The 26,598-nt window shown below is 39.8% G+C and overlaps 1 protein-coding gene across 11 annotated transcripts in view; it reads right to left on the bottom strand.

Moving 5' to 3' along the window:
* DMD (dystrophin) overlaps positions 1 to 26,598 on the bottom strand; it is a 2,172,325-nt gene that overhangs the window by 1,065,078 nt on the left and 1,080,649 nt on the right. For 10 of the 11 annotated variants that reach the window (XM_059720821.1, XM_059720816.1, XM_059720817.1 and 7 more), the window contains 6 exons: positions 25,741 to 25,920; positions 23,244 to 23,372; positions 19,185 to 19,355; positions 6,564 to 6,686; positions 3,301 to 3,438; positions 548 to 700 (listed from right to left, as the gene is read on the bottom strand). In XM_059720821.1, coding sequence (XP_059576804.1) covers positions 548 to 700; positions 3,301 to 3,438; positions 6,564 to 6,686; positions 19,185 to 19,355; positions 23,244 to 23,372; positions 25,741 to 25,920 — 894 coding nt within the window. The remainder of the gene's footprint in view (positions 1 to 547; positions 701 to 3,300; positions 3,439 to 6,563; positions 6,687 to 19,184; positions 19,356 to 23,243; positions 23,373 to 25,740; positions 25,921 to 26,598) is intronic. The other variant, XM_059720820.1, reaches the window with a different exon arrangement.

Below are 26,598 nucleotides of genomic sequence, written 5' to 3'. Positions count from 1 at the left end.
TTTAACTTTGTGAGAAACTCAGAGAATGAAGCAAAGAAAGCCAATGCTAAGTAAATCATAAACATCTTTTGATATCATGTAAATAAATATTTTGAGTTTTGACAATGATGTATGAATATGTTCTGATGAAAATGAATGTGCTAACGTGAGAGAGTGGTCATCCATATACCGATAAGTCATTTGTTCATCTGGAACAAAGATACATAAAGTCAATTACAATTTTTACTAGAAAACATTTGAAGTTTCTTAATACAGTGTACGCTTTCCACATTATTAACAAAAATATTTACAGTCTTAATTATAATTTTTATAACATCCCATATAACATTTACAAGAATACAAGAAACAAAATGCAACAAAGAAATATATTAGTTTGAACAAGGACTAGCAATATTTATTCAATAAGACACAAAAATGATATACTGCATTGTTATGTATATATATCTATATATACAAATATATAAAAGGAATTGGTATATTTGCTGTATTTAAAATTATTAAAATAGTGTCTCAAAGATCTACCATTGTCATCCCAAAACAACATTACCTTTAGCTTCTGTTCATCTTTGGGTTCTGGTAGACTGGCTAATTTTTTCTCAATGTCATCCAAACATTTCATTAGGTCATCAGCCTGCCTCTTGTACTGATACCAATGAGGAGAAATCTCTAAAGCCTTTTTTCTTCTTTGAGACCTTAAATCCTGTTCACAGTGCAGACATTATTAGAATATCATTAAAAGACTTACAATATACACACTGGCATGAGTATATGTTGCAGAAAATAAGTAAAAAATGCTTATAACAAGTACCTGTTTTTTTTAACTCGATTATGACATTTATGTTCCAGTCACGTAGAAAAGTTAACTGAATACAGGCTATATATATATTCTTATCATTTGCTGTAAGCTACTTTGATTATTATGGGAAATTTTACAGTTGTCTCTTGTTTACATGCTACATAAATTGTTGAAGAATTCCCTGATAGTCAAGCAGCTAAAACTGAGGTACATTTTAAGTAAATGCCAACATTTTATAAGACAGTCATACTCCAAAATACTTACTGGACAGCAGGAAACAGCCCAATTTAAATCTAGCCATAGGTGAGCTTGCCATACTTTGTAGCATCTTGAGAAACTAAAGCCTGTGCAGTCTGAATGGTTACTCAGGAGAAAACCATTTCAATGAAGAAATATTTTTTATATAAACAGATTTTGCAAAAGTCAGCTTACATGTGAAAACTGCTTCATGTTTATGACAGGTGGTTTCTAATTTCTATTTTTACATAAAGATAGTGTTATTTTAAAGTATCACTTTGGTAATTTGAGCATAAAGTATTACCAAGGATATGTAGTGACACAGCATTATTTTTTTTACTTAAATGTTACTGAAGGAGGAAGTGTATAAATCAAGGGATACTGTATTTTATTATGTATTTGTACATAGCTAACTTACCATTAACAAAAAATAAAAATGTTATTTTATTTTCTATAATTTTATGTAAGAAAATACTCAGCTTGAATTGGCTTAAACTGTTCAATATTCCATTGAGCTTTATCTGCCAAGGTTGAATGCTTTCACTGAGTCACCCAAAAGAAAATCAATTACCCCATTCCTTGTAAACATAGCTAGTAACGATCTGGTCAATAACATGGATCTGAATTCCATTTTATCATAATTAAAGGTAATACATTATAATTCTGCAAATAGCTTTCTATCTTCATCTCAGCACAAGTTACAAATTAATCCTGGATTGCTCAAAGGAAAATATTATGAACTCCAACTTTTCACTAAAATGGATACAACATAATAGGGTCTTCATATGTCTGTTTTTCTTATTTCATACAGTTGTAAACATTTAAAAGATCCACCTGGAAAGCAAAGGCACTACTTTGCTAATAATATAAATAATAATTAAATGTAAGCGTGCCATATTTCCAAGTCCAAAAACATCTTCCTGAAGGCTAACGGAAGAGAGGGAGAGAAAAGTAAAATAACTAGAATTATTTCACCTATTTGGAAGATGACTAACAGAACATAAGAATTGCTAAAGGATATTTGATCAGTTTTGTCTTTAATCCCTGACCAACATCTAATAAAACCTGATAAATCTGATAAACAAGCTATTGGATAGAACCTGTAGCTGCTTTTTATGGCACTGAATATTTTCTTCCAAGAGTCATCAAGATTCAGTTACCTTATTTATAAGGTAATTTTGTCATTACATGGCATTTCACTGAAACACTGAAAATGTTATTACTGATTTGATTTCAAGTTACCATAAGTATAAAAAAAAAAATCCTTGTGATATAATATGACAGTGTGACATGCTCGATAGAGCAAGGGCCATATGGAAAAAAAGAGAACCACATAAACGGCCACATCTACATGAGATGCTGACTGCACAGGTGTTACTGTGCAGTCATTTAGTACTTGCATACACAAGTATTAATGACTGCGTAGTAACTGGCATTAGTGCACGTAGATCCCCAAATGGCTTTTTGGTGACACTGACTATGCAGTAGCTCATTACTAAAGCACAGTAGCATCACTTCATGCTTCGTGCCATGTGATGCTTCTACACAGTAGTAACAAGCTACTGCGCAGTCAGCATCTGTTGTAGATGTGGCCACTGTGTTCTAATTAAAATTCTGGACAGGGTATGGTCATTTAAATAGTTAATCATGAAATCTGAACGTGATTTTGAACTCAACTAAATGTATAGCATTGGACTTCAGGTACCTGAGTACTAGACCTTGTGGCAGGCATACTTATCCTATCATAGTTATAAACAGAGTGAGGGACAGCAGTTCCTTTGAAATCATACACTACCAGTAACATAAAATTTAAGGCATGAAGTTCCAGAAGGTTAAATATTTCTGTTCAGTTCAGTAATTTAATTCTGTAGCACAAAAATTTTAATTATTCGTGAGAAATGTTTCTATCTGAGCTTGAGCGTGTGGAATACTGTAGGAAAAAATGCACAGGGTAGGCTGCATCATAAAAAAATATTGTTAGGCAAACAATCTCACAGTCTGAAATTTAGCAGTCATCTGTCTGTAAAATTGCAGTGGTCTAGGGATAACATTTTACCATTTAATCCAGATGTTTAAAATAACTTTTATCCCCAAATCATCAAGAGACAAAAACATTTAATCAGGAATGTGGAAGCAAATATGTATGTTCAGTTGCACTTCTTAGGCACCAACAGACTAATCAGGCTTAATTTATACTAACAGAATACTGCCCTGAAATGAAGAAAAAAAGGCATGTTATTTTAGAAACATGAGTTTAGCTCCTGTACCTTGAGAGCATTATGTTTTGTCTGCAATAGCTGTTGTTTTATCTTTATTTCCTCTCGTTTTCTCTCATCTGTGATTCTTTGTTGAAGAGTATCTCCCCTTTCCAGTAATTCTTTTACAGTAGTCTCATTGTCTTCAGTCTGATTAAAAAAATGTAAATGATAATGTGCATTTTAATCTATCTAATCATTACATAAACAAACATTAGGAGACAGATATACATAAAACCTCTATATATTCTCTTGGAAAGTAATTGTCCAATGTGCACTTGTGTGTGCTATAATAAAAATACAATGGTTTTTAAATATAATATCAAGCATGCAAACTTTAGAGTTGCATAATTAAGGAAGGCCTGGAAAAAATGTTTTGTTTCTTTGTCCTAAAACACCATCAACTCAATTTCTAATAAGTATTCTGACAGAAAAAGTGTTTTTAGAGAAGGCACCTTTGAAAATGCCCCTTAAATGTCCAGACTAGCATGCACATTCCTCTTGTGGCATCTCAAAGCAGTTTAAGATGCCACAAGATGCATGCTGGGAACAAAAAAACATTCCCTGCACTGCATATGGGCAGTGTGGACTCAAAATTTGGTACCTGAAAATTCCATTAGGCTCAGGCAGTGGCACATGGCCACAGCACTGTGCCTACAACAGACCATGACACATCACCGCCTAAGCTTCATGGAAAACGTGCCCCGCCGGCCTGACCTGGCACAGGCCATGCAACTAGCTCATCTCTGCATAAGAACCTCAAACCCCGGAGCTGCACTGCCCAGTCCTGTGTAAAGGCATGCTAGCAAGCCATGTCAGGCTGGATCCCATTTCGTGCCTCCTCCTTTCACACACTGCAGGTCTGAGATTGCTGCTGCTGGAGGCAGGTCCTGGCCTGGTATGACACCTGGTCCCTGTGAATGATATGGTGCCCTGGGTGACAGTGCAAGCGGCGCAGGGATGCCTGAAGGTGCATGGCCCCGTGCTACACCACACCATACCAAGCTGGACCCGCAATGAGCAGCACGAGCACTGCTGGCTCAGAGGTCACACCGAGCCGCTGGGGGCTCTGACTGCAGCAGGCCCTGAGCACATAACAGCTACTGCTGCTGTTGGGGTGTGTTGTGGGCCCTGTGGGGAGGGGCTGGGACCCTGTGGGGGAGGGGGAATGGGACCCTGTGGGGGGAGGGCCCTGTAGGGGGTAAGCTGTGGGCCTTGCGGGACGGACAGTCCATGTGCTGTGTGGCGGGACTGCACTGTGTGGGGGGGCAGGGGACCCACCCCCCCTTAGCAGCCCCCTCACACAGGCACCCCACACCCACAGTCCCTCCACAATCCACCCACATCCCCAAGGCACCCCCAGAAACCCCTCATCCACATATTCAGCCACAAACCCCAAGCCCCTGCACAAGCCCCATACTTCCCCAAACCTCATCCCCACAAACCCTACCCCCACCCACAAATTCCCCCAATGCCCCCCCCCAATTGATTTACACATGTACATATATCAAGAAAACATTGACCTTTCTATGGTGGTGGTGGTGTTTCATTTTAATAGTGGAAGACCACTATTATGGGTATTTTAATGAGAGAATTTGGGTTGCCCAAATGGCAGAGTGGGGGCACCTCATCTGGGTCTGGCAGGGGCACAGGTCCAAGGGGGCAGATCCTATCATGGGTGGCAGCAGGTCACAGCCAGGCAGCAGCCCCCACTGCCAGACTGTTGCTGTGGATAGAGGGGCAGGGGCCACTCCAGGTTAGGGCTGCTTCAGCAGTCCAGCTAGCACAAGGGGTAGTGTCTGAAGATACCAAGTGTATGGGCCTCATAAGCTCTTGGTGGCAAGTAGCCCTGTGCTGCTGGCCAGGGCAGGTTTTTATACACAGGTGCTGGCCCCAACTTCTATCTCCCCCGGCTGCAGATTTGGAAGGAGCTGGGCAGGGTTAATTTGCCCCAACTGGTACTATTTGCCCCATACCAAAGTGCTTGTCTGGGCATGTGCGCTGAGGCAAAAATCCCTGGCTCATATGTGCCGCTCCTATATGAGCTGCTGCAAGTGCACATGCCTGCATGTGTGGACATGCCCTAAATGTCCAGAAAGGTAAAAGTCACCTTATGCCACTAAAATTGAGAACTTCAGGATTTGAAATCTATCTGGAGAAAGAGGTAGGCATCTTTATTTAAAAAGGGGCAAAGACTCAACGAGTATAAATACTCAAAACTCATTGTGATCCAATAACAATTTAAGCCAGTTGATGATTTGCCCTGAAAGTGACCTTGATGGCTTCAAAACAGCTACCTGTAATGAGAACTGCCTTCAAAAGAGTGTTATCTATTAAAAGAAACAGATGTGTTAACACTGGCCTCATACAGACATTTGGTTTTTCCTGAGAGAGTTGTGGCTTTCACAGGAGAACCCAACACTGTATAGATGTTCATGCTTTTTCTCCTGGGAAAGCAAATGTCTGGACATTATGTGACTTCTCTCAGAAGACAACATAGTCTTCCAGCATCCCTTTCTCCCTTCCCAGGGAGATAAGGTGTTGATTGCTGGACTCTGCTTCTCCAGCAGGGAGCAGAACACACACCCTTCACAATCTCCACATTATGCTGCAAGGAAACACAGGCTGACCATGGGCAGTCTAGATCAGCCAATCAGGGTTACCCTATGAACTGCTGCCATCTATTGCCAAGCAGACTAAAGGAGCCTGCAAAGTGTGCTGAGATGTGCGTATTAGGGCTCCCCTGCCATGGCTACACAGTGTTAGCACTGCCAGGTCTCAACTCTTCAGGGCCTCAGTATTCAAAAGTCTCTATATGTAGCTTTGGGTAAGTTTCTCTACCAGATGAACAAACTTGAGAGAATTCTTCCAGGCTATTTAAATGTATGCACACGGCCACTCATTTCAGAATTGCTATAGAGTTATCTTTAAATGCATTTATAAAAACATGCTAATATGTTGGACTGCCTCACAAAAAAAATGCATACTTGATTATTGAGCTGAAGTTCCTAAATTCAGAATTCACTCTGCCATGCTGATCACCACAAAATTGTTTTTCTTCAAACAAAAACTAAACCATAACGATGTCACTAAAAGTAAAGCATCTCTCACGCTAAATGCTAAACTGAGCTTCCTGAGCTTACAATAGAACAACAGAATTTAAGTCCTCCTGTCTAATGATTTAAATGCAACTGCAAAGGTTTCTAATTTCTGCTTCATTTTTTTTTTAGTTTTCATTCCTAGTTCATTCAATACTTCCATCACAACCAATTTACCATATCTTTGTGGAAGTCTTCCTCTTTCAGATTCACCCCCTGCTGAATTTCAGCCTCCAGTGGTTCAAGCAATTTTTGTATATCAAAGTTAAACTGCTCCAATTCCTTCAAAGGAATGAAGACCTAAAAAGAGAAATAGAGAATGATTACTGATTTAAAACACAAACTTAATATTTTTATTAGGAACATAAAATAAAAAAAGAACCATCTGTTTTACCCCCTATTGCTACTGTAATGGCAGACATAATGTTTCAAACTAATATGCTATAAAATATGTTCAACATAACTAATCAATGTACCTAAAGATGCAAATAAAGATAAACATGTAGCAATAATGGATAAAATTTACATTGCTAATAATTCAGAAATGTTATGGCAGGTAAATACAACGAGAAAAAAACTCCTGATTTTCATACATCTTATGTTTTCAAAAAGTTCAAGTATTATAGTATTATATACAAGGTGGCAGGTTTTTTTGGTGGGGGGCAGGCATTAATTAACATGAAATACTACATGGCTATAAATTGATTGTTAGAGATTACTCGTGTAACAACAAGCAATCTTCAGGTGGATAACCATATACCACCACCTTATATTGGGAAGAATTACATGATAATTTTTTTAGTGTTCTGAAATTATTGTTGTATTATAAGGCATGTCAATTATGTCAAATGATTAGTATACACTATGTAAGCTAAATATAATATACCAATGACCCTACCACAACTCTTTCTGTAACATTTTAAAAAATGCTCACTTAAAAGACTTCTGTTGTCATTACAAGAAAATTATTAAACTTGGGCAAAAATAATCCCTTAGCTATTATTCTGTACAAATTATCATATTTAATCTTGTTAGACTGCCTTTAATTTTGAATTCATAACTGAAGGCTCCATACAAACAACAATAAACTAACTTCCTTCTTGCTTTCCTTTATGTACTACTGCATGGGGAAATTTTGTATGAGTGTATATTTACAATTTAATATAAGATCATTAGTGTATTCTAATACTTTATTATGAGCTAAAAATATCAAAAGATTAACAAGGTGTTACACCTCAGCTCTGTATTCTTGGGCAACCCTGGCACAGGATGCAGTCTGTCTGACTCACAAAGGACTCACCCCCCTCCCTCCCCTCCTCTACATAAACGAAACTGATTAAGATGCAGTGAGAGACGCACCTAAAACTCTCCAGATAAGGGTGATAAGAATGAACAACTGCCCTCGGTCTCATCTGCATCTGAGATGGAACCAGATGACCATTCATTTACATGAGAGATGGAAAACAGAAAGCCTGAAGCAGAGACTGCAGTGAATTGTGGGACCAGAGAAGCAGGAGAGCGCTGCATGATGGGGAATCTGTGCTTCCAATGTTAATTAACCCATGTTCACACACACCCAGCTCAGCATTTATCAGACCAGTTCTAATCTGGATTTGCTAAGGACTTTTCTCCCCCCAGACACACACACACAGCTCTAAGTTTAATAGGCATCTCGGGCCGTACATTCCCCGGTCCCACTATGGGAGGACTATTTAAACTTGATTGACTAAAACTCGGTTGCCGGGTTAGGGAATGCTGAGGCAAGAGACCGAGTCTGAGGGGGTATGGGCAACATTTGAACAATGGTTAAGGGTTCATCACAGCATCCAGCCTGCTGGAGCCCTAATCCCAGGTGTTGTCGTATCTTTCCCGAGACGACTGGTGGGAGTCCTCTCCACAAAAGGTTATGAGCACCCCAATAATTGCTTTAAGTCTGTTAAAAGACTATAGTAAGATCTGGAAAAGTCATGCTAAGCTGAGGCTTGTGCACAACAAGTAAAAATCCAAAATCCTGATACTGCAAGCTATCTATTGTTCCTGAAGAAACCATGAGATATCCCATCAGGATATCTGCCATCCATAGGAATCTCAAGCTGGCTCCCAAGTATTTGGGTTACTCCCTAATCTTAAGTGTTTCCTGATTATCAATCAGTTTCCTGAGATGGTCCAAACCAGATAACCCCTTGTCAATAGAAAAGACAATGATTTACACTACTGAGGGTGGTTCAAAGCAACTGAACTGAGGGTATAAAAATGTGTGTGTGTGCTTAAAAGAAAAAAAGAAAGAAGAAGAAGAAGCAGGAGGAAGGAGAAAGAAAGAAGAAGAAAAAAACTCCTGTGCTGACACCATCCCCTGTCGTTCTTGGGACGCTGGAAGAACAGATCGTCTCTCTCTTCAAGGATTGTGCTACGGACTGTGCCTGTCAGCTTTGCAGCCTGGGTACCGTGGACTCGGTGAGATTCCCAGCGTTCTCTCTTCTTTCTAGGCATAAACTTCTGAACCTGACCTGTATCAGTTAAGCTTGAGCTAAGTTTCCCCAAATACTTAATGAAACCAGGGTAGTATTGTCATTGTTTGTGTTTGTTTTTCTTTTGCATGTCTATTACTACTAGTACTATTATATATTTCATATGCTTAGCAATAAATAACTTTTATGGTCAAACTGGTAGTAATTGGGTATATTTTTCCTTCTCTGCTTCTTTTTGCTCCTGTGCTCTGCAGCAACGCTTCTTTTACCTATGCTAAAGATCCCTGTGAAGCCTAAATTATTGTGGGGTCTGCTCATCAAGAGGCCAAGATTGGGATGTGCTGAGTTTGAAACACATAAGGGGATCAGCTTGTACAGGCTGATTGACCCAGTTTGACTCAGACATGCCCTTATGAACTGAACGCTGGCCCATGAGGGTGTCAGCTGGACACCCAGCCGGATTCAGAGGGATTCTGTTTACCTGTGTGCTTGTGTCTGACTGCATTTTATTGTTGCTCTTATGAACTGATTCTTGGCATATGAGGGTGTCAGCCTGTCCATGCTGATCAGCCCGGCCAGATCAGGCGTGTCACATTAATTTGTGTGTGTTTGTGTGTATGACTGATTTGGTGACTGGAGGAACCCAGTCCCATTGAGATTGAGTCCTGCAAGATAGCTCCACTGGGGGTGAGGGCTTGCAGAAGGGAGAAATACAGCTCCGTATAATAACACAAGCAGCACATTGACAGAATCACTAAGACCCTAGAAAGTATCCCTAATAAATGAGCACACCCCAAAGTAATGGGCAAATTTGGTAACAAAGGGGAACTTTTTTGTTTCCTAGCTTTAACTGAATAAACCCTTGTTACATTCTGGATGCCTCTTGCATAAATATTAGACATAAAGATATATTTTTTTAGCTACTCAGGGTGCTTTAGAAACATTCCAGCTAGATGAAAAATCATCAAAAAGTTATAGACAGTGTGCCATGTCCAACCTTTCTCTAGATCCCAAAAGAGGTATAGTCAATTGTTATCCACTACATAACAATGGAAATGTATTACATCAAGACAGGGCAGGACCCTGATCCCTGCACATGGGACTGAGCTGATTCTGGGTCCTAAAAGCTTCCCAGGATTTTAGTCTGCTGGCTGTATGCCACACATCCTGGAAATCCAGGCACCATGTACTTCAGGAGCCACTTACCCTGGAAGTATGCAGAGCTCTATATTTTGGGGTTGTCCTTGAGTACCATGGATACAGAAATTTCTAGGTTCTCCACCTCTGGGAAAGTCTACACAATGGAGCTATTCTGAAACCATGCATTCTTGAAATCCTCAAGAACCTACCAGAACACCTGCAAGGTGCTATTCTATCTCAATGCTCACCAGATGATTTTGGCATATTGGTACAAGTCTATGAGTTGCGAGCTTCTGGCCATTCGGCCTGCCTAGCATGATTTGACCTGTTGTACGATACTGAACTACCAGACCAATATTAGGTCCCAGTTTCAGACATCTATAGGGTATTGGTAACTCTTCAGTATTCTTTTCAAATGTCATCTTAGAGGGACAATAGAATTTCAATACATCCTCATAAATTATCAGACCTTCCATTTCCAAATGTTTCCATCTCATTGAATAAAAATTCAGGCTAACCATTGCCTGTAGGTCTTCCCCATGTTATGCAGTTGTTGTTTTTTTTCTAAATGAGAGGCTAAACATTATATGTATCATGATTCTGATCTCTTTCATCTCTTTAGAAAAAGAAAATAATTTATAAATTGCTAGTGCATTGATGAAACAACCACTTGCTGTATTCTTTTGTTCAGCCATTTTGGGTGTTATGCCATCACATACTTTCCATTCAGAACTGGAGAGGGGAGGGGAGAAGGGGGGTTATTACATAGATAACCTCATGGTGGCTTGCTTTTGCTATTTTCCATTCCTTCTATTTATGTTGGTTCAAAATGAATCAACTTCTGGTGTGACTTTGTAACTCCTCTGTACTGTAGAAGGGAATGTTTCAAAATGCATCCATCTTGCATAGGTCACTGAGACCCTCTTGGGTCTAGTCAGTGGGAATATGACAGTGGCTGGGAGTGATATTGGGGGTACCACTGAAGTCAAGTGGAGAAAAAATCTTCTCTCTTCTAGCAACAAGGTTGGAGTGTGCATAGCAACTGGGTCCTAGAGTGGGGTGTTTTCAGAGAAATTTCTGTGAATAAGGGCAAGGTTTGGAAGACTGAAATGGACTGTCCTACTGAAAATACAGACTGATCAGGGTTCAGTGAGGTAACAAATCTGTCCAGTGCTGAGGGGAAATTTGGATGACATTTCTCTCAGCCAGAGAGGCAGGCATCCTATGCTGAGTGCCTGCTGGGAAGAAAAAATAACACAAGCGTGTTGGATTCATACAGGGGCTCTAGAGAAGGTAGATTCAATCTGCTGCTAATTGGACTCAGAATATGAAAAGTATTAGGGACAGTAAAATTGATTAGCAGGTTGGTTGCTACCAAGGACTAATATAATGTTTATATGTATATATCATGATTTTTAATGTTTTTCTTTTTAAGACTTTCATGTGTTGTTTGCTATTAATTTTTACTGTACATGTTATTATTCATTATTATTCACTAAGGAAAATCTGATGCCTAGTATCCCACACTAGATGCTGCTATTATATATATATGTGTAGTGAACCCAAAGGGGTTGTGCATTTGGTACTGCACAATCCTTACAATTTCATGTAACATGGAATATAAAATGGAATCACTTTCTTTTAACACTGAGCATAGAATTGTGTTAGAACATGGAGGAAAAGAAGTATCACTACTACAGAGAAATTTTATGTCTTTGTTTTGCTGCACAACTTCTACCCAGAACATCCTTGAATGATTTCCTATCTGACTTCCTACAGTAATTTTAGAGACATAGAAAGCATACCTTAAAACATCTGGCACAGGTACCTAGAATACTTCTATGTAAGAAATTTCTTGGTGAGTATTATCTGATATGACTTTAAAAAGTAACCAAACAAATCAAATCCTGAAAAGCATATCTAGAAACATCTTGTCATAGATTAGGCAGATCAGAGAGGCAGCACAGGCCATGGTTTTACTGAAATATTATAGTGTTTATACACTTGTTTCAGGAGTGTAAACAAATGAAAACTTTAACAAGAAAAACATTAAAAATCACAATGTATACATATATCAGATGCATGACACAAGATGCTGAAGGCTGTTGGAGTGCAGTAATTGCCATTCAGATTAATCGAGTCTGCTCCAATGTCCTGTAATTAGAGTGCGTTGAAGTAGCCTCGCTGCTCATGTATAGGCACCCTTAGATTCTAAATCCCATGTCTAACACAGACCTACTCTATCAACATAGGCAGGCAAATTAATCTTTCTGTACCTCTTTTCTACACTACCTTTTGTCTGTCTTTTTTGTTTAGAACATAAACTCTTTATGGCTAGTAGTTTCTTTTACTAAGGGTTTAAACAGTACCTAGCATCACAGGGACCAACCTGATCTTGTTCAGAGCTTGCAACTAAGATGACAGATTCTGTAAATAGCAGTGGTGAAGCCACAACAGAAGTAATGCACAGAGCTATTCAGATCTCAAAATGAGACTTATCAATTATATGGAGGTAACTCAGTGAAACACCAAAATAAACAAATAAATAAAAATAAAAGTCAGATGCATCAAGGTCACTTAAAAGGAAAGATTACAATAAATAAATATGCCTAGGCTGAGCCCAAAGTGACTCAAGCAGATAATCTTGCACAAGTGCTTGAATGGTAAAAATAGCAGGCTTGAAGAGGAATGGGCTAGCATGTAACTAGTTTCTATGGGGTGAAATTGAGCACAGGAAAATGTAGGCTATTAGGAAACAGCAAGGTGAAATTGATTGTGAAATAGCTTTCCAAAGAAAATAGGGAATCCCCATTGCTTCAGTCATTTAGTACTAGAATCATAGAAAATGGGGCTGGAATAGACCTTGAGAGGTCCTGTAGCCTATCCTTCTGGAACAAGTCATGATCAACTATATCTAAACCACTCCTGACAGATGTCTGCCTAACTTGCTTTTAAAGATTTTCAAAATGGCCCAAACCAGTTTAAGATAAACCTGAATAGATGTAGAATCAGACTTAACTGATATAGGCTAAATTGGTTTATTGAACTTTTGCCCCAGATTTCCTCCAGATTTAAGTAAACTCACAGTCCCCCAGCATCCCAGGATGCTTTGTCCCACCTTTGGAGGGTGAGCAGGCTAGCCATGGCCCAAGCTGTCTGCTGCAGCCAGGCAGGGAAGTGTGCTCTAGTGCAACCCAGCTTCTGGCCTGGGCTAGTGCAGGCATGGCTGCATTTCCAGAATCAAAAGTGACTGTCTGCTTACTTGCCTACTGGTTCAATTTATGGAGCTTAGACTAACCTGTGAAGACTGAATCAATTCAGTTTTGGGCTTTTTGACTGTCTGTACTTAGCCTTAATGTCCAACCTCAATCTTAGGTGTTTTATTGTAAGTCCATTGTTTTGTCCTATGCCAGTAAACACGGAGAACAAATTATTATATTCCTCCTTCCAATGACCTCTGTTATATTTGAACAATGTTATATGCCTCCCCCGAGTCTTCCATTTTTTAGACTAAATAAACCCAAGTCTTTAAATCTGTCTTCCGAGGGCACATTTTCAAGACCACTGATACATTTTATTGCTATCTTGGGAGTCTCTAATTAGTCCTCTTGAAGAGTGGTACCCAAAACAGGTTCTTATATACCACCTGAGGATTTTACCAGTGCTGAGCAGAGTAGAAGAATTATTTCATGTGTCTTCTATAAAATACTCTTGTTTATACAATCCAGCATGGTGCTTATTTTGCAATGGTATGACGTTGTTGACACCCTGATTCCTTTTTTATCAAATGTCTGCGCAGTTACCCTTTCCTCCTTTTTTTTGTGTGCAGTTGATTATTTCTGAGTATATTACTTAAAACTGACATGATTTAATTCCATCGTATTTTATTTCAAAACATTTCTCCAATTTTTTCAACATAATTCTTAATTCTAATCTTTTTGAAGTACTTGCCACTTCTCTGAAGTACTTGCCAAATAGCTGCAGATTTAACAAGTGTACTACCTAGTCCAATATCCAAGTCACTGATGAAAACAGAGAATAGTTCCAAATCCAGGACAGATCCCCAATTCATAAATCAAGTTGGACATAACGCATCTTAGAGTATAGTTTTCCAACCAGTGATGTCCCTACCTTACAGAAGTTTCACCTAGATCGTATTTCTTTAGCTGGTTTATGAGTGTCATAAGACACAGCATTAAAAGTCTTACTAAGTAAAAATATATCACCTCTACTTCTTATGCCATACTCTCCATGCCTATTACCTCATGAAAGAAAGAAATTAGGTTGGCTAGACATGACTTGTTGTTGGCTATTCCCTTTTAGCTGATTACAAATTGATTTTTTTGGTTATTTATTCCCATATTTTACTGGAAATTGAAATTAGGTCAACTGATCTATAATTTCCTGGGTCCTCCTTTTTCTCCTTAACGTTAGATACTCTGGGCATTTTTGCATGTGTTGCTGATGTGGTGCTGGGTACTTTTAATTAGTGAGCTGAGAAAATGGTGGTGATGCGCTTTGAACCAGAGCACATTGTATGTGTTGTAGTGCAAAGTGCACCACCACCATTTTCTCTGCACAAAGGAGCACTGCACTGCTGATACACATGACACGCGAGGCTGCCAGGGCATGTCCATTCATATGCTCCAGCAGACTTGATGTATTGAGTCTGCTCTGACCGGAGCAGGCTTCTAACGTGTGTAAGTGCCCTCTGTCCTTTGACAGTTTTTGGAAGCTCATTTGTTCTCCATAAATTCTTAAAGATAATTGCTAACAGTTTTAAGGCTGCTTCAGCAAGTTCTCAGTTTGTACCCCGAAGTTGATCAAATATGGCTGTTTTCAGAAAACCTAACTTTCCTAAATAGCCTCTAATATGCACTTTCCCTATTCTAGCCAGAATTCTTACATCATTGTTGCTGATGTTAATTGTGTTAGACGTCTAATCAAAGATAACCATTTTAGTAAAGACTAAAGCAAAAAAAGACATGAAATACTTTGGCCTTCTCAATGCCATCTGTTATTAGTGTTTCTTCTTACGGACCAACTTTTTCTTTGGTCTTTCTCTTACTTTTAGAATAAAGCTCATGACTAACCCAAGTTGGTCTATTACTATTCTTCTAATCTCTCCTTCCCATTGAGATCATTTCTATCTGAGTCCTTAATGTTATTATTTTAACACACTGCACATTCTCCTGAACTTTTTTTCCCCTGGCATCTACTTCCCATTGGTAGCTGCCCATTCCCTGAGTCTGTGATCTTGAATTCCCTTGTCTTTATTCTTTTGTTCTCCCTCCATTCCTTCCCAAGGATCATAACCTCTGTCATTTCACAGTCACTGTTACCCAGATTGCTTTTAACTGTTCTAGGGGGCTGAAAAGGTACTTGCTCTTTACAGAGAAGAAATCTGCATTTCTTGCAGATGGACTTTTTAAAAACAAATCCTTTAAATCTTTAATTTGTGTAATTCTTTAATTTTCTGAACAATTAATTTTCTATATCAATCTAAAGATACTTCTGTACCATAATGATTAAAAGAAAATTGTTAGAAGTTCGTCTCAAGCTCAGATTAAAGATGGAACATAGGATAGGAACAAGATAGATAGTGATTACACTGATAATCTGAAAGTAGCTATCACAGTCTCCTGGATAGATATTCAGCAAGTTAAGAACAGATTACCTGTATAGAGTTTTTCAACAAATCTTTTTTAGATTTAGCTATATGGCTTCATGTTGAATTTATTTTCCTAAAAATCCATGCAGCATTTGTGGCTTGTTTCTTTTAAATTTGTAACATTAATAGCTAGTACTGGGAAAGTGTGTGCTTTAAAAACAACACCACAGCTGTAGTACAGTATAAAAATAGAAGGATAAATACATTAATAAATCGTCAAAGAAGCAGGTGTAAAAACACATCTTCGAGCAGTCAAATTTTAATTTTTTTAAATGCAGTTGACAATTAACTACCTACCAAATACAGAAACATCTGGAAATTGTTACCAGTTGAAACGAAATCTCTTAGATTTTTCTTTCAACCAAACAGTATGTTTAAATAAGTTTAGGACTCTATTCTTCTACAGATGTGCAAGGGAGCCATAAGCTTAATTCTGATGATTTCTCAATAATTTCTGACTAAATCATCGCTTAACAAAGGAAGGCTTTGTTCCCAATATAGGCCATTTTTTAAAAAAAATGATCAGTTTTTATATGTTCATAAACACCTTTATGACCCTTATATTTAAGTTTTCATGGGAATTATATATCCTTGTCACTCTTGAGTTAAATTGCACAAATCCACACCACGATTCATTTTCTTAGTTGTTCAATATGTGACAGTAATTTTTTATGGAATCAGAAATGGAGAATAAACTGTAAACTGCCCCTATAAAGCACTGTAACCAGGAATCAAACTCCTGAGGAAGGCAAACTCCTGTTCATAGTAACGTCTCTTTCCAGCTAGCCATCTACTTCTAACAATGAAACACCAGAAAACAGCACAAAGAATGCTGTAGTTACACTGGGGTTTTCTTGTTTTCTCAATGACAGAAGAAAAACAAGTCTACATTTTAATTATTTTAACTGCCTTGTTACCATGTAACAAGGCCCTAACTCATCTGAGGGCCTTGTTACATGGTACTTTTGGGCCACTCCTGGAACTCTAAACCCCCTGGACTGGCCACACATGAACACCTTAAACTAGTTTTAAACATTCATTATGTGGCTCAAAGTTCTGCCATGCCAGGGTAGGATTCTCTCTGATCAGTGCTACCCAGCTCCTGTTACACTAAAAGTGCAGCCACTCTATGCTACACCTTAGAACAGGGGCTGGCAATTATTTTGAGCAGAGGGACATTTACTGAGTTTTGGCAAGCCATCAAGGGCTACATGACAGGCAGCCCAGGACAGATAAATATTAATTTTCTAAATTTTTAGGGGCCCCACGGGCCGGATAGAATGGCCTGGCAGGCTGCATCTGGCCCCCAGGCTGCATTTGGCCCACTTCTGCCTTAGAGGAAACATGCCACCTGCTCTCGCTCCCCACTGCCCTGGATTGAGCCTTGCACTCCTCAGCACTCCAGATCCCTGCTCTCCCACCCCCAGCTTACTTGTGGCTGCCCACACTGTCGGTTCTGGGGAGCAATTAGGGAAGGGTTAACTCTAGTTCTTCTCCATCCCTGGGGCTCCCCCTCTATCTCCTCCCCCCCCCCGCCACATACTTTGGCTGGCTCTGATGTCCCTACAAGGGGAGCCGGCAGGGAAGGGTTAACCTGTCTGCCCTACTGCCATTGTTATTGCTAGGCTGCTGCTTTTCTCTAGGTTGAGTGTGCCTACAGAGTGGCAGTGTAGGCAGCAGTCGGGTAGGTAATGCAGTCTTTAGTCTTGCCTCACTTCTGCTTACAAGGGATTCAGAGGGTCATTGCTTCACAGCCTAATGGATCTCTTGTATAGAATGTTGTAATGGTTTGTTCCGATATCGTGTCCAAGATGTGTACCGAAGATTGCCATGTAAAGCAATGGGACAGAAAGGCAAAATGATTTAGTGATGACTACACTGAACTGGGATTTACAGTTTCTGTGCTTTACTCCTGGCTCTGCCACTAACTCTGTATGATTACATTTCCTGGTATGCCAGTGCAGCTACCTTACCAAGGACAGAGTTAAGAGTTACTTATCCCTTCTCCCAGTCTCCATGATCCTGCTTGTTGTTTTTCTTTGATATCAGGGCTGAGATCAGCAAGTGCAATAAAGCACAGGGGTGCATCTTATATCCCTTCACTTCCATTTTCACACTCAAAAGCCAGGTCATAATTTGGCTGAAAATGACCAAAAACTGCATTAAACCCAGATTTAGCAATGCATTTAAAGCTAGTGAAGTTATTGAGACTGTTCACATATATCAGAATACCTTGCTTTGTTGCAATCTGAAGGAAAAAAAGACAGGACCAAATTAACAGAAAATAAGCCCCCCTCTACAAGTTACAGGATTGTAGAATCAACGGGTTAACTGCATAATTACCTTGAGACCAGCTATATGTGCAAAGGAGCTCTCATGCCAAGAAAGCTCCAACCAGCTATAAAGTTAGACTCCCCTGCCCCCCAAATGTGTACTAACTTTATAGCTCATTGCTATCAGGCTTTAATTGGCATGTACAGCAGGGTGTCCCCTGTGGTTGGGAGTCCCATCTACTGGCAGGGCTCCCATCAGCATGGGTGCATCATGGTCAGCCAGGGTTGAGAATCCTGCAACTGAGGGAATCCTACAACTGCCAGGGCTGGGAATCGAGCTGCTGCCAATTCTGGGCCCAGTGTTCTGTAGCTGTAGGGGCTGGGTGCCAGGACCCAGCTGGGCCTGCAGGATCATGGTTACCATGATCTCCCAGGCTTGGGAATGCATGAAGCCCCTGGACCTGCAGAAACAAGGAAGCTGCAGTCTCCCAGGATCAGGGATATGTGGAGTGCCCCCACTGCTGGAAGCCCCACAATTGGGCTCTCCCTGCCCTGGCAATAAGGCATGATGAGATCTAATGTGCCATCCCACAATTATGCTTCCTGCCATGGCAGAAGGTGCAATTGTGTAGATTGCATGCTAGATCCCATTGCATCTTTACCTGAATGTATAGAGGGGGCCCTAAATCATATCAATTTACATTGAGTACTAGAAAAGGAAAAATCTGAATAATCCAATGGTGATGTCAGGTCATTTTACATTCATTAAAGAACACTGATTGCACTGGTTTATACTAATCTGCACTATTGTGGTCTTATGGAAGCCAACAGTATGAAGCTTTTACCCCTTACAATAGTTTAAAATAGTCAAATGGATATGTGTGTGTGTGTGTGTGTGTTTAATTTATACATGAATTGCCTTTGTTCCTGAGCAACCACCCTGTGTATTTCATTTTATTCTTGAACACATCTTTACAGATGAGTTACAAGCTTCTGGAAATAATTATATCTCCATGGAATAGTGACAGTATAAGCACAATAAAACCTTTCAACCTGAAAAAACCCCCAACCAAACAAAAACTTATTTCTCCTTTCCATATTCCAAACTTTTTTTTTCTTTTTGATTCTACAATCTTTTAACTGAAGACATGAAAACTCTGCTTTTCAAGGGAATGCAGCCCCCACTGAGTACCTTTTGTAAAACACCATTGAGCATGTGTCTCCACATGGGAGCAGTTCCTCCTACCTTTCCACTCTTAATTCTTTGTGATATGGCTGCAAATCGATGGTTGAGTTCTGACAGTTTAGGTTCTATTACTTTCCTGCAGTGATCTCCGCAGTTTGTCATCAAGTCTACAGCCTGGTCACGCACAAAGTCCACCTTTGGATGCATATCATTCAGCTCAGCCTTTAAGCGCTATAGTCCATGAGCAAGAGACAGGGCTTGAAGTTAGTAAGAAATGCAAAGAGAGAAAGAAAGAGAGACAGACAGTGTGGAAAGAAATAGGGTGCAAAATCACAAGGCAAATTAAGACAATTATGAACAAGCACATTGTAGAGCTCTTGATGACATTCTTATTATCATCACTTAGGTTGCAAGACAGAGAGAGAGAGACAGAAAGTCAGAGAGAGAGAGTATATGTATACATCTATTTAAAGATCTGGAAGAACATCTATTGGAAGACAATTGTGTACATATTTCTATTTTTTTTTTCTGAATACCCTCTTTCTTGCAGTAATATAATCCTAAGTAGAAAAGGTAATTTTTTTTTCACATCAGTGAAATTTCTATCATTACAGAATGTTGTATATATATATATATATATATATATATATATATATAAAAACCAACTCATAAAGAGCCAGGTATACAAAAAACCCTCTGAAGTCATAATGAAGTTTCCCCTCTCAAGTCATAATGAAAGCCAAAGTTTTTCTTGCACCTGATACAAATTCATAATCAGCCATGGAAACAACAGGGTAGGCTCAACATCTGTTAACAACATTAGTATAACCCAAGGGTTGAAAAAGATGTCAAATGCTCTTAAAATTCCTTTGATTCCTGACTTCATGGCATGCATGGGAGATTCAAGGTAACAGTTCCAGTAAGTTTGTTATGTCCTTACAAGTCTCCAAGGATTCAAGTAGACAGATATAAGGGCTTTCCTCTTCTAACATCTGTCGTGGACCTCAAATGTAAATGTTAAGTCCTGATTTTTATTCCTACATAAGTGCTTCTGTGAATCTTGCTTGGTGAATGGTGCTTCTGTGAATCTTGTATCTGGGAGAAACTTGCATGTTTGTTACTTTCTTACTTTTCATGAAAAAAGAATATTCAAGTATTCTCCAGCAAGAGGCTACACTGTGGACTCCTGGCAAACACATATTTATGATGTTTAAGTTTGGCATATGAAATCACTGTTATCTGGTGGCAAGTGTTCTTGATTATGGGGAACTTTGGAAGGGGAATTCTAATATGCTACCAATACGTAACTGGCTTAAGGAAATGTTCAGTTAATTTGCTAGATGCTGATACTATTATTAGCACCCCTAATTCTCATGTTCAAATATGCATTGCATTTGTAATACTTATGATTATAATGATAGGGGAAAATAGATTAAATATTGATAAATTAAAAAAAAAATTCTCTCCCAATGCTCAGAAAAAGGGCAAATAATATCACCTGCCTCTACAAAAACTAATTCTAAAAGTAAGACCAAGGGGAAAGACAAGCGAGATAAGGCTCATAGGGGGCATGTCAGGAATGACAGGCTGCCCACTGTGGATGCTGACTGGGTGCAATACCAACTAGAAAAGTTAGACATTTATAAGTCAGCGGGACCAGATAGACTCCATCTGAGAGTGATGAAGGAGCTGGCTGAGGTCATCGCGGAACCCCTGGCAAAGCTCTTTCAGAATTCATGGTGTACAGAGAAAATCCCTGAGGGCTGGAAGAAGGGCAACATTGTGCCCATCTTCAAGAAGGGGAAGAGGGAGAACCCAGGCAACTATAGGCCAACCAGCCTGGCTTTGTCATGGGTAGGTCTTGTCTTACCAATTTCATCTCTTTCTACAACCAGGTCTCTTACCACCTGGACACATGAGATGAGGCAAACGTTATATACTTAGACTTCCAACAGGCTTTTGATCTAGTATCCCATGATATCCTTGTCTTGGAAGATTATGGGCTCAGCTGGTTGAGTGGGTGGGAAACTGGCTACAGGGTAGGACCCAGAGATTTCTCATGAATGGAGCTATGTCATCCTGGCGCGAAGTGGCCAGTGGTGTCCCTCAGGGGTCTGTGCTTGGACTGGTGCTTTTCAACATCTTTATCAATGATTTGGATGGGGTAGTGAAAAGCTTGTTGGCCAAGTTTGCGGATGACACCTAGTTATGGGGCAGTGTGGTCACATCAGAAGATAGGTTGCAGATACAGCCAGACCTAGACAGGCTTGTGAGTTGGGAAGATTAGAACCAGATGAAGTTTAACACTTCCAAGTGCAAGGTGCTCCATCTGGGGGCAAACAACCCTCAACATACATATAGGCTCAGTGGTGACAGCTTGACTTGCACCGTGACCAAAAGGGGCCTAGGAGTAATGATTGACCATCGCATGAATATGAGCTGTCAGTGCAAATAACACACTAGCATGCATCAACTGATGCATCTTGTGTAAAACTAAGGAAGTGATACTCCTGCTGTACTCAGCACTGGTGAGACTGCAGTTGGAGTACTGCATCCAGTTCTGGGCGGGCACTTCAATAAGGATGTGGAAAAACTTGAGAGAGTCCAGAGAAGAGCCACCCATATGATCAGGGACTTGCAACGCAAGCCATAGGAGGAAAGGCTGGGACCTGGGCCTCTTTAACCTAAAGAAGAGAATGTTGAGAGGGGACTTGATAGTGGCTTACTGCTACATCAGGGTAATGCATCAGGAGCTCAGCGAACAACTGTTCACTAGGGCACTTTTGGAAAGCCACTTCAGGTTTAATACCAGGAAAAACTCCTTCAGTCAGGGTGTCCACACTGTGGAATAAACTCACTCCAGAGGTGGTACAGTCACCTACCCTGTAGGCCTTCAAGAGGAGACTGGACAGCCACCTCACTGGGGTCACCTAACCCCAGTTGTCTTCCTGCCTAGAGTTGGGAGGTGGGGTGGGGCTGGACCTGATGATCTGCAAGGTCCCTTCCAGCCCCTAACAATCTATGAATCTAAGTAGGGCAAAAAAGAGTTATGAGCTATGCACTGGCAGAATCTCTAACTATATTGGGCATTAGGATTTATACTGCACTGTCTAAAGTAAATGTTTTTGTGAATACAAAGATATACTAGCACTGATGGAAAGGATAACTGTACTTTGTATTGGCATATTTGTTCATCCTACTAAAAAGACTGTCCTGTTATCCTGCTGAGTTCAATAAGGTATTGATTTATTCTCTCAATAAATGCAGGTTGGAAAATTATGGCTGCCTTTGGAAGTTTTCAAGTTTTGCTTTAGAAGATAGGATCACTTTCTTAGCCTCAGCAAGACAACTCCCATTTTGACTTTGAGAACTCATCACTTAAAATGGAGCCCATAGCACAGAAAAATATCTAAGTCACACAATGCCATATGAATTTGTTTAGGTAAAACACATCCATACAGAGCACAGCTCGAGACATTGTGGCATTTGGTAAAAAAAAAAATACTTCAGACAACATGAAAACATTGAGTCGTATATGATTTTCAGTTTATCTGGAATGCTAATGTTGATCAGTTACTGTGACGATGTCATAGGGCTAAACACTATCCTTGATCAGCATCCTTATATTTTTCAATGGAGGAGATGCAATAATAATAACCTACCTATAGATAATAAATTTATTTCAGGATTGTGCTCAGTTATGAAGCTGTGTTGTCTGCATAACTGATGCTTGGAAAGCTAAAACATTGACATAATGTAAATATCAAATACATATGACTCATAAAAGAAGATAAAAGTGATTAAAAGGAGCAAACACAGAAAGAGGAGACTGTTTTTGCTAGATGCATTTGAGATAATATTCTCAGCAAAGATAGATCTGAAAGAATGGGCCAACATGAAGTCGTCAAAGCCTCAAAATAACATTTTTTTTTTCCTGTAAGGGCTTAACTGTTGCTATGCAGTGCAATATTATTAAGCTGCTGGAGGACAGGTTTGCAATGTGAAAAAAAAAGAACATTATGATGTGCTTTGAAATATTTAGGTCAATAAAAGCTTAATGTATACCTTTTTTAGAATAAAAAATAACACTTTCCAGAAGATGACTTTTTTTTTTTTTACCTTTAGAACTTCCTCTTTTTGCTGAGGTTTTTGTTTCTCAGATTCATCCAACAGTATCTCAGCACGATACATCCATGGTGTGATGTTAGCTACATTCTGATCAAAAGTCTCCATATGCTTTTGATATTCCTACACATGAAAGAGATAAGTAGAACATATTAAAATAATTTGAACTGAAATAAAAATATGAAAGAGACATGAAAGATATGATTATGGAAACTGTGGCAAACATACTATAAGGCTTATTATTATTATTATTATTATTATATACCATATTTACACAAATCCAAAATGAGGTCTTGTCCCCCAATTAGCATGGGGGGAGGGGCCTTGTCTTGGATTTAAGTGCAGTCCTGGGAAAGGTGGCAGCTCAGCACTGGTGTTGGCCGTGGGCTCTAGGCTGAAGCCAGAGCTGAGTTTCTGCCCATCTCAGCTCTTTTGGAATGGTTCTTTTGATGGGGAAGAGGACACTTGGCAAGGGAGAGCATGGGATCATCAGGGGAACCTGCAGCCTGCTCCCCAGATACCCTCTATCCCCTGTGCCTGTGCCCCCAACCACCTGATTGCTTCCCATCCAGATGATCCATCCCTCTTACCTTCTGCTCTCACTCCAGTCCCTCTAGCCCCAGCCTGGCCCAGTCAGGAGCTACTGATGTTTCTCCCTGGCTGGGCTAGGGCCAGCCAGGGCTACCCAGAGGTGCAGAGCTACAGCAGAAGGTAAGGGGATGGGGATGGGCAGAGGGGCAAGCACATTGTGGGGGGCAGGAGGTGAAGGACAAACTGTAAAGGGAGCAGGGGTGAGGAAGGCAGGGGTAAGTGGCAGACTGCAGGGTGGGGGGGTGCAGAAGCTGTGGGATGCAGCTAATGGGGAGGCAAGAAGAGGCACAGGGGCTGGGGACCAAGGAACAGGGGTCTGGGCCAAGCTGCCTGCCACTGCATTCCCAGCCACAGGGCAGAGGGGCGAATTAAAGATAACTAATTATCTTCAACTAATTAGATTACTTTCACTGAAGATGAAAACAAATTTATAATTTTTGCATGGACAGAATATAATTAGTGGGGTGGGTTGGGGGGGTCATCTTAAATTCTAAGTTGTCTTAGATCTGGGTAAATACAGTAGTAGAGTGTACACCTTTGTATACATGTGTGATATATAAATATGTTTTTTGCAGTGGAACAGCACTGACAGTACAGTTAAGGTAGAGCTCAGCTTTTTTAACTTTGACCTGAAAGAAAAAGATGAATTAACACTAGAATAGACTATATTCTTTGAGATGTGTTATCTCCATATGTATTCACAACTGTGGTATGCTCGTGTAAGTCCAGGCTCTCAAGACCAGAGATTTTAGTAGTAGTATTGAACAGGTCATGCCCTTTTGCCTCAATGTCAGACATCACTGATATATAATGGAAGGCAGAGCATTTTGGGCCTTGGTGCAGATCATGTGCTGTTATTTCACATTACTTTTATTTCATTTGGTTCCCCCCATCCTGCCTCATATGAGGATACCCAGTGCCAGTGCACTACTGGCACTACCTTTGCTTTGGTACTTATGGTAGGTAAGATTCTCCTCATCATTGTTTCAGGAGATGAATATAGTACCGACAAAAATCTAGACTTCCACCTAAGTACTGAAAGTGTATCTTCAGAGAGCAGTGGGGGTTTAGGTTGACTAGAGCAATTACTAAGCTGGTTAATATTGTATGTTGCATCAGTACCATGATCCTCAAGAAGTGTAGTGACAGTTATTTTTACTGAGTAAGAATTATGTTGAAGCATACATGACCATATTAGTATACACTTAGTACTGAAGGCAACATCTCATTAAGTTGTCTGTAGGAGGGCCAAGATAAATCCTCAACGTGAGGCCCCAAGAAAAATGCCTGGGTTGGAACACCAAAGAACCTCCATATGCAGTTCAAGATCCCCCAAGACTTAAAGAGGGGTAAGGAAATAAACCCCTCCCTTTTAAAAAGAAAGGTTCTGGGTGACAACTTGCCCTTTGTGTTCCTTCTGAATAAGATAACCTTTCCTTGACCATCTTTCCTGGGAGACTGGGCTGGAGAGAAGGATCTAACAACCTAGTGAATCTGAACCTAGCCTCCAATGCCCAAGGTTCCCACCCACGAAAAGTAATCCAAACCTGCTGTAAGACTAACATAACACAAAAACTGAGGAAGTGGTTGTTGGTCCTGAATAGTCCTTCATACCCTCAGAATGCTGTATGGAAGAACCAAATAGGTATTGTTAAGAAAATCTGTTTTCCCTGACACGTGGAAGAGATGCACATGCAACATGGAAATTCATACTAGGACAAGAACTTAAAGAACTAAAAGCTGTGGTTCTGATGTCTATATCCATGTGTTCTGTTGTGGGTAAGCAAAAGTTTAATGATTACAGAGGATTTTCAATGAAGCATCACAAGAAATGCAAGATTGGCCCTCTATGCCTACCTAAAATGTAGGTTTGGTACATACAAAACACAATTTATCTTACCAGCAACAGGTTGAACCACTCCTCAGCTCGAGAAGTTACTGCTATCCAGTTACTGTTCAGGAGGCTGAGTTTATCATCCACAAGACTTTCCTTTCCTTTAAGCACGGTTCTCAAACCCTCTCCTAAATCAGTGATGCTTTTAAGATGCAGCTGGCGTTTCTCAATTTCCTTTTGTGTTGCCTATGGAAAACATATCCAGAATGATTACTTCATCAATATCAAATATTGATTTGATATAGAACATAGCAAGAAATTAAAAATTGCAGTTGTGTCCACACTGTGACTGTTTAATACAAAATGTTAAAACTACTACAGAAAAGTAATGGAAAAAAAAAACCCACACCTTTACAAAACTACTTTTTAAACATGCCCAGTAAGTAGTATGCAGAATAATCCAAACTTATGGAAGTCCTCTATCTCTTAAAACATGTTAACGATGTCTTAGATCCTCAAAGGCATATTTTAATAATCTCTTTATTTCAGAGAGTGAGCTTTACTTGCCATAATGGGCTTTAATATACAGTTGTCATATTTAATGCAAGATATACAAATTTCACGCTTAGAATTTTTGTTTTACTTAGGTCAAAGCTGAAAATTTATGTTTTAAATCTGTAAATATGTTACCAAGACTGTTGGCTTGTGTAAGTGGGTTTTTGCTCGCTCACTGATGAGCACCTCAGGGAGTCCTTTCAAGTAATGCAGCTTTTATGCAACACACAAGGCAACAAATACACAAACAGAACAGAACAAAACTCTTCTGCCCTGTCCTGGGCACTCAAGGAGGAATTCCTTGGCTCATGGCTCTGGACACATCCTGCCTGTTCTTTAGGGCAGTGGTTCTCAACCTTTTTGTACCAG

The sequence above is a fragment of the Alligator mississippiensis genome, chromosome 1 (assembly GCF_030867095.1).
Source record: "Alligator mississippiensis isolate rAllMis1 chromosome 1, rAllMis1, whole genome shotgun sequence".
NCBI classification, from domain to species: Eukaryota; Metazoa; Chordata; order Crocodylia; family Alligatoridae; genus Alligator; species Alligator mississippiensis.
This window is presented reverse-complemented; position numbering and strand designations above follow the sequence as displayed.